At 41.4% G+C, this 19,391-nt stretch overlaps 1 protein-coding gene across 1 annotated transcript in view; it reads right to left on the reverse strand.

The window, feature by feature from the left end:
- GNAI3 (G protein subunit alpha i3) overlaps positions 1–19,391 on the reverse strand; it is a 49,946-nt gene that overhangs the window by 17,599 nt on the left and 12,956 nt on the right. The window contains exons 2-3 of the mRNA XM_047785100.1: positions 3,390–3,432; positions 3,133–3,274 (exon numbers count right to left, since the gene is read on the reverse strand). Coding sequence (XP_047641056.1) covers positions 3,133–3,274; positions 3,390–3,432 — 185 coding nt within the window. The remainder of the gene's footprint in view (positions 1–3,132; positions 3,275–3,389; positions 3,433–19,391) is intronic.

The following is a 19,391-nucleotide window of genomic DNA, read 5'->3' on the forward strand; positions in this document are numbered from 1 at the left end:
ATCTCTTATGACTGGCCTACAAATTTCAATCCTAGTTAGTCATGAGTTTTATGTGTTTTTGTTTTTTTTCTGACTGAAAAAAAACTGATCTGTGAGACAGATACTTCCCCATTCTGTTAAAGAAAGCCTACAATAAAAACAGAAACGGAGTTCCCGCTGTGGCAGAGTGGGTTAAGAACCTGAATGAAGTGGCTTGGGTTGCTGTGGAGGTGCCAGTTCAATCCCCTGCCCCCCTGCCCGGCATAGTGAGTTAAGGATCTGGTGTTGCCGCACAGCTGTGGCTTGGATGCAATCCCTGACCTGGCAGGTGCAGCCATTTAAAAAAAAAAAGGAAATGAAAAGACTAGCACGTAAGAGGTAAAGTCTAAACACGTCAAAGGGAGTAAAACATTAATCAGATAAAGGAGACAACAGTAATCTCTTTTTTCCTCTTAAGCTCAGAGAGGAACAGGAGGATGAGACTAAAGCATTTTAAAAAGTCTGGAAGTCTAGTGAAGGAAATATATCCCTCTGGGAAAAATCTGTGTCTCCAGGTTCCCCAAAGGAATAATACTCCTCTAAATAAGAGAGAGGAAGAAAGGCAGAAGGAGAAAAAAAGAAAGTTACAGAGATTGATCAAAACTTCCTGCTTCACAGTTACAGCTTCGTAGGTGGTTAAGAGTTTTTAAACTTAAAACACTTGAGAGGTAAAGAGGGCAGAAAGGGCTAAGAGAAACGTGACTGCTTTGCTTTCTTCTGCCCAGCTGTTTGCCGGATACCCACATACTGGGTAAAGAAAAAGTAAAGGGGGAGGAGAGTAATCAGTCGTATTACAAGGAGTCACTAGGACAACGGACCAGCAAGCGAACAGCAGTTCTGACTGTAAGTGAAATCATAAGCAAAAACTTTGAAGACTTGTGTATTCCCAAACTTGGGTGTTCACAAAACCAAAGCTAACAATACTGCACTCCGACTAATTTTGCTGAACTCAGGATCTTCAGCCGTAATGGCTTTTGCTAAGTAATACTCTTTCTTTGAGATCCTCTCCTCTAGTCTTTCTTAGTGATACTTTTTTTCTTTTTTTCTTTTTATTTTTTGGCATGCCCATGGCATGTGAAAGTTCCCACATGTGAACCTGAGCCACAGCAGTGACCTGAGCTGCTTCCATGACAATGCCAGGTCCTAAACCCACAGTGTCACAAGGCAACTTCTCTTGTAATACTTTAGACCCAACACTCTCTAGGAAACTTTACCTAAATTCCCTCTTCTCTTTACAGAGATAACAATTTTAAATAAAGAAACAAATGAGGAGTTCCCATTGTGGCACAGCAGAAACGAACCCAACTAGGAACCATGAGGTTTCGGGTTCAATCCCTGGACTCGCTCAGTGGGTTAAGGATCCGGTGTTGCCGTGAGCTGTGGAGTAGGTTGCAAACGCAGCTCAGATCCCGAGTTGTTGTGGCTCTGGTGTAGGCCGGTGGCTACAACTCCGATCAGACCCCTAGCCTGGGAACCTCCATATGCCACAGGAGCAGCCCTAGAAAAGGCAAAAAGACAAAACAAACAAACAAACAAACAAAAAGAATACAGTATTACTGACCAGTTATTGCATAGAGCAAATACAACAGAGAAACAAGTGATACAAAGAAATGAAAAAAGAAAGAAAGAACACAAGAGCAAGCTGATAGAAAGGGGGGGGGGGGAGGAAGCAGGTGAGAGAAGGGAGAGAAGGGATAGAAAGAAATAAGATAGAAAAAGACTGGAGTTCCCTCCTGGCTCAGCAGATAACAAACCCAACTAGAATCCATGAGGATGCAGGTTTGATCCCTGGCCTCGATCAGTGGGTTAAGGATGTGATGTTGCCATGAGCTGTTGTGTAGGTTGCAGATGCGGATCAGATCCTGCGTTGCTGTGGCTGTGGTGTAGGCTGGCAGCTGCAGCTCCGATTTGACCCCTAGCCTGGGAACTTCCACATGCCTTGGGTGCGGCCCTAAAAAAAAGAAAGAAAAAAAAAAAAGCAGTTTATCCTCTTGCCTTAGCCATCACATATTCCCTGCTCAGAGGCTTAGAAAAATCAAGTCTCTAATTTTTGTGATACGGAATCTTTTTATAAAACCATAGAAGTCACGTCTCACGCACCCCTCTTCTGTTCTTGTTTTGCTCCTCTTCGCTCCAATCATTTCACATTCCTTACTCTAGCTCCCCTTCCTGACGGCACCTGTAGGCTTCCTGGTCTAATTCCATCCAATTATAACCCTCCTTTTATTCTTCTTCCCTCCAACAATCTCCTCACTTCTTTACTGAATATCTGAGAAGTTGAGAGTTGCTTAGCAGAGTCCCTAAGCTACTTCACAGACACATAGGGTTTGCCTTTCCAGGGAGTCTCCCAAGTCACTTCCTTTCACTGCCCATAGCACCTAAGTATGACACTGAACATGGCTGATGATTACTTTAGTTCTAGGAAAGCATTCTATACATTCTCAGACTTCTCTTGGAATTTAGCTTATGATGACACAAAAGATCCCCTGCCTTCATTCTGGCCCTCTCCCCACTGCATCAAACATCCTAATTAACTAACTAGATCTTCAGGGCCCACCAAGTATTATAATCCGTCAACACAACTTCTGGATACCTGACATGTGCAAGAATTATACTAGGACATGGTATAATCTAATTCCATAGTCCATAGTTCAATGTAGTACAGGGATATACTATTCTTGAGGAAAATTGCCTCTAAAATCGAGACTTAGTGTTTATGTTCTTACCAAGTTTATCCTAGGAGAATGATACTGGCCTTTAATCTCTGCACCTCAGAAAGCAGAGCCACATATCATGTCAACCTCTTTTAGATTATTTCAATTTACTGTCATTTACTATTATAGAAGTCAACAGTGCTATAAAAGAAGCAAGTGAATCAAACAGCTATCACAAAAACCTACAGTATGTCCACAGAATCCCATTTCCTAGACTCATCTTGTGGTAGTAATCTAATATTTCCTAAAGCAGATTTGCTAACACGTCTCAAATGAGCAAGCAGTACTTTGCTGCACCTTACCTTGTTGCTTAACTTCATTTCCCTAAAGCATGAAGCAAATTTTGCTTAACTGCATCTACTGAAAAAGAGCAAGTAAAGAGGAAATGAGAAACACTTACTGCTCTGGCAGCTTCCCCAAAGTCGATCTTTAGCCGTCCCATGGCTCTAATGATTGCAATGATGGACTGTATAGTATTGCTGTAGACAACCACTTTATATTGTTTACATTCTTCCTCTGAATAGCCATCCTCATGAATGATTCTTTAAAAAGAAGAAAACCACAAATCATTACCCTGGACCTAAAATGAAAAGATATTATGGACTTTTATGCATTATGAGGAAATACAGTCTTACAAAAGGCCATGTTCCAACTTACTTCATCTGTTTCACGATGGTGCTTTTACCAGATTCTCCAGCACCTGAAAGAAAAGAAAATCAGACTTTGAACTCCTCTGTAATCCAACTCAAAAGTATGAAATCAACATGAGTGATAGTTCTAGATCAATGGAAATCACAGGTCCTAGAGAAAACTTTAGTGAGGTTTTCTATCAGGAAAAACTACAGTTTCTTCCTTAGAGATTTTACTTTCTTTACACAACTCAGCAACCAAATATAATTCACCGAAACTGTCCCACCATGCATGATATAGATACTGAACACAGGCAGAAATGAAATGATTATTTTTTGGCTTATTCACTTTTATTAATTCTTCTGTCAACATCCATGGACCTGAGGAAAGCTTAATCCTCTCAGCCATGAGACTAGAGTTCTGAACAGAAGAGGCCTTGCCCCTACTACCACTTTTCCACTGTATACCCCCCTCAAGACCACACGTCCCTCCTCAGCCAGCTGGAATCACCTTCATAACCACAAACATCAGATGTGCCCTCTGAACCCCTTGACATTCCACCTGCATTTCCCTAGTCAATGCCTTTTCCCACCTACCAGGGTGCCTATCTGACATCACCTCCTCTCGCACTTTACATTCCCCTTCCCACTTCCGACGCTCAGCTAATGATCCCACCTCCCTTACCAGAAAAAGAAAAGCACTCTGAAAAAGTTATCTCATTTTCCCATAACCAAACCCACCCATCTATCGGCACCTCCATTAATCTCCTCTACCTCCAACAACGGATAAACTATCTCTGCCAAAGTCTCAGACTAACCCCTCCAACTGCGCGGTTATGCACCTCATTTTATCTACTCAAGGTCTCAGCTGCTGCAATTATCCCATGTCACTCAAATATCATCAAGTTTTTCTCTTCCCACTGGGTCACTCTCATGAGTATACATACTACTATTCTATCTTCCACCTGAAAATCCACACACACGCCCCACTTCTAACCTTTCCTTGACTCCACAAATCTTCCTCTGGATACCACTCCATTTCCTCTCTTCCTCTTCATAGCAAAACCCCCCTGAGCTATCTACACACTTGTTCTCCAGTTCTGTACCCCCAATTCTCTTCTTAACCCACCCTAATTAAGTGTTCACACTCACTACTCTACACTCGCTACTCTACTGAACCCACTTCTCAAGTTCCTCAACAACTTCCATCTTAAATTCAACAGTCAATTCTCAGTCCTCATCTTACTCAAACTCTCAAGCAAATTTGTCCAAGCTGATGACTTACCTTGAAATATTTTCTTCATGAGGCAAGCTCCTAGATCCCACATCTACTGGTTTGACTCCTACCCTACTCCTTCTCAGTATCTTCCCTCCTGTCTCTGAATTCTAACGACTGTATTCCTTCAGGGCTCCTTTCCTGGACCCTGGCCTCACTCAGTGGGTTAAGAATCTGGCATTGCCGTGAGCTGTGGTATCGGTTGCAGGCGGCTCAAATCCTGCGTTGCTGTGGCTGCAGCATAGGTCAAGGGCTGCAGCTCTGATTCCAGCCCTAGTCTAGGAACTTCCACATGCCGTGGGTATGGTCCTAAAAAAAAAAACAAAAAGTAACCTTTTCTCTATCTACATTCATTCTCTAGGTCATCTCATCTAACCTCGCGGTTTTAAACACACTTATAAACCCACAGCAACAATTAACGTCTAGCAAGTACTACATAGCCAGACACTGTTCTAAATACTTTGCTTGTGTTAACTCATTTAATCCTCTCAACAACCCAGTAAAGGAGATACTACTACCATCCCCATTTTATAGCGAGATCTCAATTTCTCTACCCTTACACAGTCAGTAAGTGGCAGAGCTGAAATTTGCACTCACATAGTTGGGCTTCTAAGTTCTTGTACACTGCCTCTATGTCAAGGATTCCTAAATTCAGATCTCTAATCTAAACCCTGGCTTCTAACCTTGGCTCCAGGCTCATAAAACTAAACTACTTCCCTGATAAATCTCATTAGATTTCTAGCAGGCATCTCAACCTTACAAGGCCCCAAACTAAGGTACTGCTTCCCCATCCTTACCCTCACACAAACCCTGCTCCACTATGTTTTCTCATCTCAGTAAATGACATCAGCATTCACCTTGTTGCTCAGGTCAAAACTGGTTAACTGACATGTAGCTAACACAGATGGAATGTGGGTGCCAGGACCAATGTGTATATTGAATATCAGTAAAGTTTAATTTTTTTAAATAAATATATAGTTCTAACAGTTTCTTCTTGCACCACAATGGATAATCAAGAGCACACTGAAAACCACAGGCCTAGATCATTGCAAAAGCTTCCTAAATGGTCCAATGATTCAGAACTCACCTTTCCTATGGTCAGTTTTCCAGTTGGTAGCTGGAATGGTCTTTGTAAATTGCAAATCGGACAGTGTCAGGACTCTGCCTCAAAAACTGCACTTGGGTGTCCAATTACACTCAAACTAAAATTCAGGGGCAATAAGGCCCAATATACCTTCACCCTCAACTCCTATTATTCTCCACTTGTTCTCTGCCCTTGGCAGACCAGCCTTCTTGCCTTTCCTCCAACTTACCAAACTGGTTCTCAATGAGCTAGATCCTGACTCACAGTCTTTGCATTTACTATTCCCTCTGCCTGGGATAAGTTTTTGCAAGATCTTCTTCGCCTGGGTTTCTGCTTCCCTCAGAAGAGCCTTCCCTGACGGATCTATCTAAAGAGCCCCCATTCGGTCACATTCTTTCCCCTTACTCTACTTTTCAAAGCACACATCACTCCTTCACCTTACAGATTTGTTCATTTCCTCTCTTCTCCACAAAAATCCAAGCTCCATACATTTTTGCTTTTTTTTTTCCTTTTTAGGGCCGCACCCGCGGCATATGGAGGTTCCCAGGCTAGGGATCAAATCAGAGTTACAGCTGCCAGCCTACACCACAGCCACAGCAATGCAGGATCCGAGCCGCATCTGCGGCCTACACAACAGCTCACGGCAACGCCAGATCCTTAACCCACCGAGCAAGGCCAGGGATCAAACCCACAACCTCATGGTTCCTAGTCGGATTCGTTAACCACTGCGCCACGATGGGAACTGCAATATTTATTCACCCTTGTGTTCCCAGGGCCTAGGACTGGGCCTGACATAAATTGGTTACATAGATAAACTGTCTAACAGATGAATGACTAGGATTTAATAACATGATCCTTTATTAATATTCCTCAACTCTATCAACCAAAAATGTTAAAGTTCAAATTAAAAAATTCCAGACTTCTACATTTTTACAGAATCAAGAGGGACATTTATATGTTATTTTATCTCTATTTTTATCACTTAATTGATAATCAACAGTAGTACTAAAACAGCCAATACTCAAGTAGCACATAAAGAACTTTCTAATGACAGAAAGAAGTGATTTCTCCCATCATTCATAGCTATACAAATTTTTTAAAAAGCAAATGATTCAATTCTGAGGAAGAGAATACAAAAGCACACCAGTTATATTTTAAGTAGTTTACACAGAGAATTCCCCGATTATGCCATGTTAGCAACATTTACAAAATTAATTATGAAAAGTAGAGATTAATGAAGTAATGTACACCATTCCTTTTTTTCTCTTTTCTTTTTTAATGGCCATGCCCAGGGCATATAGAAGTTGAACAGTTCCTAGTTCCCAGGCTAGGAGTTGAATCAAAGTTGCAGTGGCCAGCCTACACCACAACCACAGCAATGCCAGATCCAGGCTGCATCTGCAACCTGCACTGAAGCTTGCTGCAACACTGCATCTTTAACCCAACGAGTGAGGTGAGGGATCAAACTAGCATGGATACTAGTTAGGTTCTCAACCCACTGAGGTACAAAGGAAATTCCAACACCATTACCATCTTTTATACGCTGAAAATAGCATTTCTGGAGAGGGAGTGGAGAAAAGGAAACCCTCCTACACTGCTGGTGGGAATGTACTTTGGCGCAGTCACTATGGAAAACAGTATGGAGATTCCTCAGAAAACTACATACAGAACTACCAGGAGCTCCCATCGTGGCTCAGTGGTTAATGGATCCGACTAGGAACGCTGAGGCTGCGGGTTCGATCCCTGGCCTTGCTCAGTGGGTTAAGGATCCAGCATTGCCGTGAGCTGTGGTGTAGGTTGCAGAGGCAGCTCAGATCCCGCGTTGCTGTGGCTCTGGCGTAGGCTGGTGGCTACAACTCCGATCAGACCCCTAGCCTGGGAACCTCCATATGCCGCAGGAGTGGCCCTAGAAAAGGCAAAAAGACAAAAAAAAATAAAAAATAAAAAATAAAAGAACTATCATATGATCCAGCAATCCCACTCCTGGGCATAAATCCAAACAAAACTACAATTCAAAAAGATACATGTGTCTCTATGTTCATAGCGGTGCTATTTACAATAGCCAAGACATGGAAACAACCTAAATGTCCATCAACAGATGAATGGATAAAGAAGATGTGGTACATACATACAACGGAATACTGCCTAGCCATAAAAAAGGATGAAATAATGCCATCTGCAACAACATGAATACAACTAGAGATTATCATACTAAGTGAAGAAAATCAGAAAGAGAAAGACAAATACCATATAATATCACTTACGTGTGGAATCTAAAATGACACAAATGAACCTATCTATGAAACAGAAACAGATTCAAGGACAGAGACTAGATTTGCAGTTGCCAAGGAGGGAGAGGTTGGAGGAAGGGATCGAGTGGGAGGTTGAGATTAACATATGGAAGCTATTATACGCAGAACAGAAAAACATCAAGGTCCTACTGTATAGCACAGAGAACTATATCAATATCTTATGATGGAAAAGAGTATTAAAAAAGAATGTGTATGTATATCCACATACACACATACAGATATGCATAAAAGTACATAGATATACATACACAATCTTTTTACACATACATATATAACTGAATCACTGCTGTACAGTAGAAATTAACACGTTATAAATCAACTATACTGCAATTAAAAAATAAATTTAGGGAGTTCCCGTCGTGGCACAGTGGTTAACGAATCCGACTAGGAACCATGAGGTTGCGGGTTCGGTCCCTGCCCTTGCTCAGTGGGTTAATGATCCGGCGTTGCCGGGAGCTGTGGTGTAGGTTGCAGACGCGGCTCGGATCCCGAGTTGCTGTGGCTCTGGCGTAGGCCGGTGGCTACAGCTCAGATTCGACCCCTAGCCTGGGAACCTCCATATGCCGCGGGAGCGGCCCAAGAAATAGCTAGAAAGACAAAAAATAAATAAATAAATAAATAAAAATAAATTTTAAAAATGCCACTAGCCAACTTAACCGCACGGACAAAAAAAGAAAACAGTGTTCTACCATTGATGTTAGATTAGTCTGAAAGAAATAATGAATTTATTAATCTCAAAATCATCTCATTAAGTTCTACCTTAAGAAGGCGTTTATTTATTTATTTATTTATTTTAATGTTACATGCTGTCTCTCTCATGTTTTTTCCAAGGCTCCCTGATAAAAGGTCAGTTTGTCCTCTTTATTATCAACAGTCACCCACATTTTCACCAGCCATCTAGTTCCATCTATTAAAAGAAGGCACCTCTTACTGACCACAGAACCAAATACAGGATTTGTTTTAGTGGGTGTTCCATGGCATTTCATTCAAATAAAGAACAAACTGTTTTGTACCAAGCCTCTGACCAAACCATTCAGCTTCTAGATCATTATGAAAAGTGCCACCATTTTACCTTTCTTCCAAGTACGAAATCTAAGAGTCATCTGGAACCCATTCACTCTTCTCACCTTACATCAAGCGGTAACAAAATCTTCTTATGCATTTCTCAAATTAATCCTTTCTACTCCTCACATGTCTGAGCCTCACCTTACACCTTATAGTCACGCTATAATTTTCTCAAACTTCTAGCTCACAGCCCCACTTCCTTCTCATCATCTCCAAATAGCACTATTAAAAATACCAATTTATCTAATAAGTCTCCAAATTCTTCTAACATTCTTTTAACCTGTTCTTATTAGGTCTGAACTCCATTTTTTTTTTTTTTAAACTCTTGTTTTTTAAATTTTTAGCTGCCCACAGCATATATAGTTCCCAGAACAGGGATCAGATCTGCGTCACAATTGAAATCTACGGCACAAATGCAGCAATGCCGGATCCTTTAACCCACTGCTCCGGGCAGGGATCAAACCTGTGTCCTGGTGCTGTAGAGAAGCAGCCAATCCCGATGCACCACAGCAGGAACTCCTGAGCTCTATTTTTACCTCAATCCTCTGTGTTCCATTGCTTCAGCAGTAAGCTCTCTCTAGTAACATCTCACACTTGGGTTTTCCCCAAACTGCTTCTCTCGTCTGACCTCTCTTCCCCAACACACACACGGTGTTTGAAACTTCCTAACTTGATCTACATCTTTTAACCCATCTTCCTTAAAGTTCGTCGCAAGTTTAAGGAGAGATTCATTTAGCCATCTCCAATATTCAATAGTAAGGATATAAAGAATGGGACAGATATAAAAGAAATTGCAGAGACAGAATCTATGGCTTGGAGAGAAAGGAAACGAAAATGACCATAAGCAGAAGGGATGGAAGTGGGCAGTGAATAGAAAATATAGGGGAGAAAAGTCTGAAAGGTTCCAGAGACAGGAGGGAATGGGATCAGTTCAACTTAAAAGATTTATCCTTAAAAACGATATATATCTAGATAGGAGCTCCCACTGTGGCACAGTGGAAACAAATCCAACTAGGAACCATAAGGTTGCAGGTTCGATCCCTGGCCTCGCTCAGTGGGTTAAGGATCCAGCAGTGTAGGTTGCAAATATGGCTCAGATCTGGTGTTGCTGTGGCTGTGGTGCAGGCCAGCAGCTGTAGCTCCGATTAGACCCCTAGCCTGGGAACCTCCATATGCCATGGGTGCAGCCCTAAAAAGCAAAAAAGATATATATCTAAAGAATATCCTATATATAGAGGGAGAAAGGATGAAGACTGAAGCTATGCAGATTTTTGAGAGAAGAGGAAGACAAGTAGCTAAGGTAGACGGTCTCGTGCCCAATAAAAGAAGGCACTCTGCAGGGAATAAAAAAATAGAATTAATTTAGAAAATCATGTTCTAAACAATCAAAAAGAACGAGAAAGAAGTGTGTGTACAGGTTAGCACACATAATCAGCAACACTGTTACACAAAAACAACTTATCAGTATATACACTACTGTAGAATGACTGTATTTACCTAAATATATTCCAAATTTTATTTTTAAGGAGCTCCATGAGAGCAGGTACCATACCCCACACCCACCTATTTCTGCCCATAACTTATACTGCACTATGAGTGTGAGAAATAAAAGATGGTGATGATTCCTTTGCAAGATTTTTTCAAAGGCCAGTGAATTGCTAATATAAATAAACACATTCAGCTCATATATACATTGATCTTAATTATTTCTGCTTTTTCTTTTTTTAGGGCTGCACCTGCAGCATATGGAAGTTTCCAGGGTGAGGGTTGAATTGGAGCTGGAGCTGCTGGCCTACACCACAGCAACTTGGGATCCAAGCCACACCTGCAACCCACATCACAGCTCAGGGCAATGCTGGATCCCTAACCCACTGAGCAAGGCAAGGGATTCGACCTGCATCCTCATGGATGCTAGTGGGGTTTTTAACCCACTGAGCCAAGACAGGCATTCCAGAAATGTCTGTTTAGGTCTTCTGCCTGTTTTTGATTGGGTTGCTTATTTTTTTGATATTAAGCTATATGCACTGTTTATATATTTTGAAAATTAATCCCTTGTTGGTAGCAACATTTGCAAATATTTTCTCCCAGTCCATAGGTTGTTTCATTTTGTTTATGGTTTCCTCTGCTGGGCAAAAACTTTAAAAAGGGGCAGGGGGAAATTACTCTCACCCAGTGCAGGAATTCTCTTAAACATGTTCTCAGCAGATGGACATTCAGCCAATGGCTATGTAAGATTGTTTCCAATGATAAGGATGATTATAGCTTAGTGAAAATACATGAACTTTAAAGTCAGTAAACATTTATCTTTTACTTCCTAGTTGTGTGAACTTTGCCAAGTTTTTATTGGCCATCTGATTTATTCACATATAAAATGAGGATAACAGTATCAACTTTACAAGGTGCCAACCTCTGTAGCTGGCACCCAGTGAGCCCCTAACAGTGGATGGACCTCCTTAAAAGGCTTCTGGTGGAGCTCCCGTTGTGGCGCAGTGGTTAACGAATCTGACTAGGAGCCATGAGGTTGCAGGTTTGATCCCTGGCCTTGCTCAGTGGGTTAAGGACCCGGCGTTGCCGTGAGCTATGGTTGCAGGCGTGGTTCGGATCCTGCATTGCTGTGGCTCTGGTGTAGGCTGGTGGCTACAGCTTCCAATTCGACTCCTAGCCTGGGAACCTCCACATGCCGAGGGAATGGCCCTAGAAAAGGCAAAAAGAGAAAAATATATATATATATATTTCTGGTGACGATTCTGAGCAACAATAAGTAGCAGAAATTTCTTTTTTATATTTGGGCTTTAATTGGCCTCCCTATAACTTCAATTCGTTTAATCAGATTTCCCTTCTGAAGCCACATAATCTTTTCTGCCTGACAACTGATAATTTATTGCTCAAAGACTGGGTAGCAGCTATCATGCTTCGTTGGCATCTTCATTACCATCTGAAGATTATGTACAAAAGTCCCTGTCAACACGAAGTTTAAAGTTTAGATGGGGAGGTAGCTTCTCCTTGTCTTTTTTCGGTTGAAGACATCCAAGTCCAAAGCCATTTCAAGGACAATGTCCACCACAGAGCACACAATGGACTTCAATACCTGGACGTTGTTACCATTCTCATTATCATCAGACATGGTTTTGAGACCCTCGACCATTGCAGTGATCTTGTCCTATGGCTGGTATTACCTCCCTGAAATGACATATACCAAATTAACCCAAACGCCACAGCTACTGCCTCAGCTGAGGAACACATAGAAAGCAATTATTAGCACCACTGATTAGAACATTTATGGATATATTTTTTCCCTAAGATGGCTCATTCTCCTGGCTCTTATTAAACTTGCAGTTCATTAAAAGGCTGGTTTTTAAAAAATCATATGTACTTATAACAATAAAAAGTCAGATCTTTTCTATTTCTCATTTTAATGCTTATTTGGGGGCTAAAGGTAGAACTTCATATTTAAGTTAGTTTCTGATTAGTTTCTTTTATATTTTAGCTCATGCTTCTAACCTTTCTGATACTTAAAAAAATTTTATTTTGTCACTGGTATTTCTTTTTCTTTTTTTTTTTTTTGTCTTTTTGCCATTTCTTGGGCCACTCCTGCAGCATATGGATGTTCCCAGGTTAGGGGTCGAATCGGAGCTGCAGCTGCCAGCCTACACCAGAGCCACAGCAACATAGGATCCGAGCCGCGTCTGCAACCTACACCACAGCTCACAGCAATGCCGGAACCTTGACCCACTGAGCAAGGGCAGGGATCGAACTCTCAACCTCATGGTTCCTAGTCGGATTCGTTAACCACTACGCCACGACGGGGACTCCTGTCACTGGTATTTCAAAGCGCCGTCCCAGTTTCTCATCATGAGAGGCTCATATGGGAAATGAACTCTCTACAATACTAGATAACCAGAGACATAGAGACTACTAGAAATACATGAACTCTAAATCTGCCTTTTTCCTGGATGAGGATGAGTTTGGCTCCACAATAAAGAGTCTGTAAGTCCTTTAAAAGAAGACATTAGGGACACGGATAATTTGTATAAGTTCTTCAAAAATAATGATTTAACCCCCAGGTATAAAAAAACTGCGATGTGGCACACAATTGAATGTCTTAGTTTCAGCAAGATTTTAGCCTCCAAGAATAGAAACCCTGGCTCCTCCGAGACTCCCTCTAATAGAAGTCCTAAGGACAATCTGGCAAAGATGCACTTTTCCAGGATGCAATAAAGAGGGATGCAGAGATGATGCTTAGGGTCGGGAGTGCACTGGCAGGGTTCTGGAGGTCTGTCAGTGTTTCCTATTGTGAAAGTTCTCACTGGTTGAGGATATAAGCCCTGAGTACGGAAAAGGATGTGGTGAGCAATGAAGTTTTGGCGTTTCAGATATAGCAGTACACTACCTCACAAAGACAATGCAAGTGGCAACCATGGGATCCATAATAGATCCTGGAATCCAAAGAAGATGGAGCTGAGACATGCTGTGCAGGCTCTTGCTCTGTTTACCCACCCTGCTTAAAATAAATTTCTTTGTCCTGGCCCAATAAACCGTGAACTTATTTAATTCAATTAAAAAGAAAAAATTAACCCAGAAGGATGGCTGATACTCAAATACACTGTGTCACCTGATGCCTCCTCTTTTTCTCTTTCATTTTGACTAAAAGAAAACTTAAAGCCAGCCCAAAGAAGGTACATGAGTCTATTATGCTGTCTTATAGTTCAGTGCCTTTGGGCACAATGAATTTCCTCATCTATAAAACAGGGGTCAACAGGAATGCTCAGGACGGTGCCTGGCACATACTAGGTATTCAGTAAATGTTTGTTGACTAGCCATTATTTGTGAATGCTGTTTCCTCTGCTCCAAATACCACCAAGTGATGTTAAGGCCCAAAGGATTTAACAAAAACTTCTTGGGTATTGATGTTGGTTCAAAATCTCAGTAGAAAGGGTTTCACTACTTAGCTGCTGTCTCACGATAATACCACAGACAGAACCTGGATTCACAAACTTATAACCTGAAAGCGACTATAACCTGACAGCTACTGCAAACTACATCAAAGCAATAGAGATTTTTCTCTGCCCCACCCTGAGGAACAAAAACACTTTCTTCCTTAAACCTATTTTCAGCCTTAGTCACTCCTGTCTACTACCTCTTCTCCCGCACGTCTCACCATCTGTACTCTACAGCTTTTCTTTGACGTTCCCTCACAGGTCTTTGTACCACTACCACGTGTACTAGCAGTTATTCCAGTGGCACCTGAAATAGCTCCTTTTCCTTTTAAATACTTATTTCTGTGGGAAAATGGTGAGATTTCTAAAACCCCAGGTTTATAATTAGAGCACACCCATTTTCTAGAAGTCTGCACAGCTAAGTCCCAATATGGCACTATTTTTGGATAACCCTCTAGCCAGGGCTAGACCAGGAGACTCTCCTGGTCTCTCTACAGGGCTCCATGATCAGATACATGGGAACATATGATTGGAATAAGCAGAAAGAGCCTCTCTCCCACAGCAGATTGAAAGTTTAGTCAGTAAATTTGATTTTCTTTCTAATGTATTCTCACTTTTCATTTTAAACTCAGGTATTTAAAAAGATTTTTTTTAAGAATAAAACATAATAATAAACTCTATGGAAGAGCAGATTTTAGTGCTAGCTCTACCCTGACTAGCTACATGACCCTGGGCAAGTTACCTAATTTAATGCCTATCTCCTTATATGCAAAATGTTAAGGACTGGAGTTTCCATTATAGCTCAGCAGTAACGAATCTGACTAGTATCCATGAGGATGCAGGTTCGATCCCTGACATTGCTCAGTGGGTTAAGGATCCAGTGTTGCCATAAGCTCTGGTGTAGTTCATAGACGCAGCTCGGATCCTGCATGGCTGTGGCTGTGGCCGGCAGCTGCAGCTCCAATACAACCCCTAGCCTGGTAACTTCCACATGCTGTGGGTGCAGCCCTAAAAAGACAAAAAAAAAAAAAAAAAAGTGAAGGATTTTGGCCTAGATGTGCTTTATGGCTGCACTCTAATATTCTACATAATGCTAAAGGCAGACTAAATTTCTAATTCTGACTTTAAAGAGGCTTCAAATCAAACCATGGATCCACATCTTTCTATTAACCCAACAATTCACAATACTGCCATAATACAGTTATCAGCATGTTCTCTGATAACACACTCCTGATCAAGAAGAGACAAAGAGCAGAGTTCCCACTGCAGCTCAGTGGTAACAAACCATGTAGTATCCACGGGGATGCAGGTCAATCCCTGGCCTCACTCAGTGGGTTAAGAATCTGGCATTGCCAGGAGTTCCCATCGTGGCTCAGTGGTTAACAAATCCGACTAGGAACCACAAGGTTGCAGATTCAATCCCTGGCCTTGCTCAGTGGGTTAAGGATCTGGCGTTGCCGTGAGCTGTGGTGTAGGTCGCAGAAGCAGCTCGGATCCTGTGTTGCTGTGGCTCTGGCGTAGGTCGGCGGCTACAGCGCCAATTGGACCCCTAGCCTGGGAACCTCCATATGCCATGGGAGCAGCCCAAGAAATGGCAAAAAGACAAAAAAGACCAAAAAAATAAAAATAAAAAAAAAAATCTGGCGTTGCCATGAGCTATGCTGTAGGCCAGCAGGTGCAGCTTCATTTCATCCTCTAGCCTGGGAACCTCATATGCTGCAAATGTGGCCCTAAAAAGCAAAAAGAAAAAAAGAAGAGACAAAGAGCAGAAAGAATTAAAGAGTGCAGCACAGTAAGGAAATGAGAGTTGTCTGGCAGCCCACCTCCTATATTCATGTTCAAGGATATTCTATAATTATATAGTCTCAAACTAGGAGAATATACAAGTTAGATTGCTAGTCTTAAAAAAAAAGTAAACATCTATAACTAAAAATCAAAGGAGCACAGTTCAGGCTATTCCCAATAATAAGATTATCTACTGCTCCCATTGATTCCTTCCTGTTGAGGCATAAGTAGCTAACAGGATAAAAATTCAGATTATGGCTAAAAATTAATGACATGCTTTTTTAAAAAATGACATGCTTTTTTGTTTCAAAGCACGAAACAAAATGCTTTTCAAGGTACCATACTTACAAAAACTAGTTCCCAGATTCCTAATTTAGTAAAAGAAATGGTTAGCTGAATTATAGATGGGAAAAATGTCACAGAGCAAATAAAAATTGTTATTCAGCCGTTTTTAAAAAACAAACATATCATGCATGTGCCTGGAACTGCTAGACACTGAACTTCGAATACAAATAAACTTAGGAATTTATGGTCTCATGAGAGAAGTCAGATTTATTTTTCTTGTGAAATTACCAAGTTTCCTTAACCTAAAATATCAGAATAATTTTCTTCACCCAGCCCACTGTCCTTCTAAGCATGCCAAGCCTCTGCACTGAAACATTCTTGAAAATCCTATTCAAGCCAAACTTCAACTCTTTGCTGAAGCCCTCTGAACACAGTTCATTCTTACTCCCGCTCCCTTGGCTGCCATGGACTATTTCCTTTTAGCATTAGTCCCAGAGGTAGTCCCAAAATGTCCTTCCCAATCACATCACCTCATTTCATCTCTAACCAGCTCTGGCTGCTCAAAAAAAAAATCAGACTATTTGCAATGCCTGATCTCATAAGCTGATAGCAGGTTTCCTTGATTTTGATTAAAATGGTTTCTTTTGGTGACAACCCTTGCACATCTATGTAATGCTCCCTCCAGGTGACTCTGCCCAAGCGCAACCTGACCCTACAGGCTAATGTCAAAAACCTTAACACTAATGCCTGATCAAATTATTTACTTATTTCAGTCAGTGCCTATTTACAATTCCATTAGTCCTAAACTCAAAAGTACACTCCTCGAAAACACAGAACAGTGCCTTCTTTTTTGTGTCTCTACCCCCAGTCTAGAGCACAATTTAGGACAGAGTAGACACATAGTAACTGTGGGATGAATGGTTTGAGTTTCTGCGAGATTCATTGGTTGCTTAATCACATTTTGCAAATGCCAGCTGCAATTGATGGAATTTTCTATGTGGGCAGTTAACAGAAACAGATTTCCATTCCTCTGCTATCTTTAGTCAGCCCCACACCCATTCCTGGCTATGCCTTCAGCTCTCACCCCACAACCAAACCTGACCAGAAATTTGGACTCACCCACAAGCTTCTATTCTCCTTATTTTCCTCTAAGCCTTCCCTGCAAACTCTGTCCCAGTTCCCTTGCATCCACCACCTGCTTCAGTGAAATTAATTACTATCAATCTGTCCTGTCCACCCTGTATCTCAATATCTGAAAGAATGCAAGGAACACTGTTGAGTGCTCATTAATTATTTGTTCAGTGAATGAATGAATGAATGAACATCTTAAGAATAAAAGATAAGGAGTTCCCTTCTGGCACAATGAGTTAAGAATCTGACTGCAGTGGCTCGGGTCACTGTGGAGGCATGGGTTCAATCCTTGGCCTGCACGTTGCAACAGCTGCATCCTAGGTCGCAGCTGTGGCTCAGATTCAATCCCTGGCCCAGGAACTTCCATGTGCTGTGGGTATGGTGATTTAAAAAAGAAAAGAAAAAGAATAAAAGATGGCAGTGAGTTGTTATAGGAGCAGAGATAAGAGGTCACTTCTTAGGAAAATATTTTTCTAAGAAGCAATCACATACCAATCACTAGAGAGGTTTCAAGTGCATTAAGAAAGTTCGATAAAACTTATTACATGTGTTAGAATTTTAGAGTATCTGCCTGCCCATAACTCCTTCTGAAGAAACCCTTATTTTGCTTCCTGGGGTGGGGGTAGGGAAAACGGCCTACAGAACCTGAGCAATGCCCTGCTCTGTGACTGGCTCTTGGACTCCTGACCCAAGCGTCACCATACTCACAGGCTGACAGAGGGCCTACACCCCAAAAGATAAGTAGAACAAGTCAGATTATCTGAGGACTCTGCACTAGAAAATACAGAAAAAGTCATCCTAAACTACAAGATCACAATGTGTAAAAACCTAGGCTACCTTTATAGGGCTTCATGCACATCAATACCATGAAGGAAAGGATTCAGAGGAAGTTGGTCTGGAGAGAAAAGACAATAGACAAACGCACAGAGGACTTAGAGAGGTCCTAACAGAAGAGACGCTACACAAAAGAGACAGAAAAGGAGTGAGGAAACAGAACAGGTGGGTCCAAGGAGAGGAAGAAGAGACCAAGGAGAATAAGTAAAGACAAGAAAGTAAAAAAAGGCAGAAACAGTAAATAATGAAGAAAATGAGAAAGACAGAAACAGAAGAAAAGCAGAGACAATGGTCTGGCCAATTTCAGAGCTGCCTGTTTCTACAGTCTGATTCTTTAGCTCTTCCTGCATTTTCATAAAACCTACCTATATTCAAACAATAAGTCCCCTCTCCAACTCTCTGAGCTAGTTTGACTTTTCTATCCCTTATGACAAGACAAAAAAGGCAAAAACAGGAGTTCCCTTTGTGGCGCAGCAGAAACGAATCCAACTAGTATCCATAAGGATGCAGGTTAAATTCCTGGCTTCGCTCATTGCGTCAGGGATCCGGTGTTGCTGTGAGTTGTGGTGTAGGTCACAGACACGGCTCAGACTCCATGTTGCTCTGGCTGTGGCGTAGGCTGGAAGCTGTAGCTCTGATTCGACCCCTAGCCTGGGAACCTCCATATGCCACGGTTGCAGCCCTAAAAAGCAAAAACAAACCAAAAAAAAAAAAAACCACCAAGAAAAAAACACCTTGAATGGAACTGGCTTTAAGTTAATTAGAATCAATTACCCCTTTTTCGTCCTTTAAAACTTTTTTTTTTTTTGGCCATGTCCATGGCATGCAGAAGTTCTTGGACCAGGGATCTAACCTTGGCCACAGAGGTGACAATGCCAGATCCTTAACTGCTAGGCCACCAGAGAACTCCTAAAAACTTTTAAAGCTGTTTCTATTAAATACTGAATCAAAAAGGGATATTTATGACCTATATATAACAAAATATCTATGTACCTATCACCCAATGTAAAAAATTAAACATTACCAGTTACTTCTGAAGTCACCTATGTAACCCTCCCCAATATCAATTACTTTTTCATTTAATATTTCTAGAAAGTAAATATGCAATGAGGGAAGGGGAGATACGTTTTTAAAAAGCCCTAACAACCAAAACACATCCAGCTTACACAGTAGTGCATGCTTTGTTCAGTTTCACATCTTTCATGGGCATGATCCTTTCGTTTTACAAGCCTTATAAAGCATAAAGTGGAAAGCTAGCGAAGTTCCCTGGCTCAGCAGGTTAAGAACCCAACTAGTATCCATGAGGACGTGGGTTCAACCC

Source organism: Phacochoerus africanus, chromosome 6 (genome assembly GCF_016906955.1).
Source record: "Phacochoerus africanus isolate WHEZ1 chromosome 6, ROS_Pafr_v1, whole genome shotgun sequence".
NCBI classification, from domain to species: domain Eukaryota; kingdom Metazoa; phylum Chordata; class Mammalia; order Artiodactyla; family Suidae; genus Phacochoerus; species Phacochoerus africanus.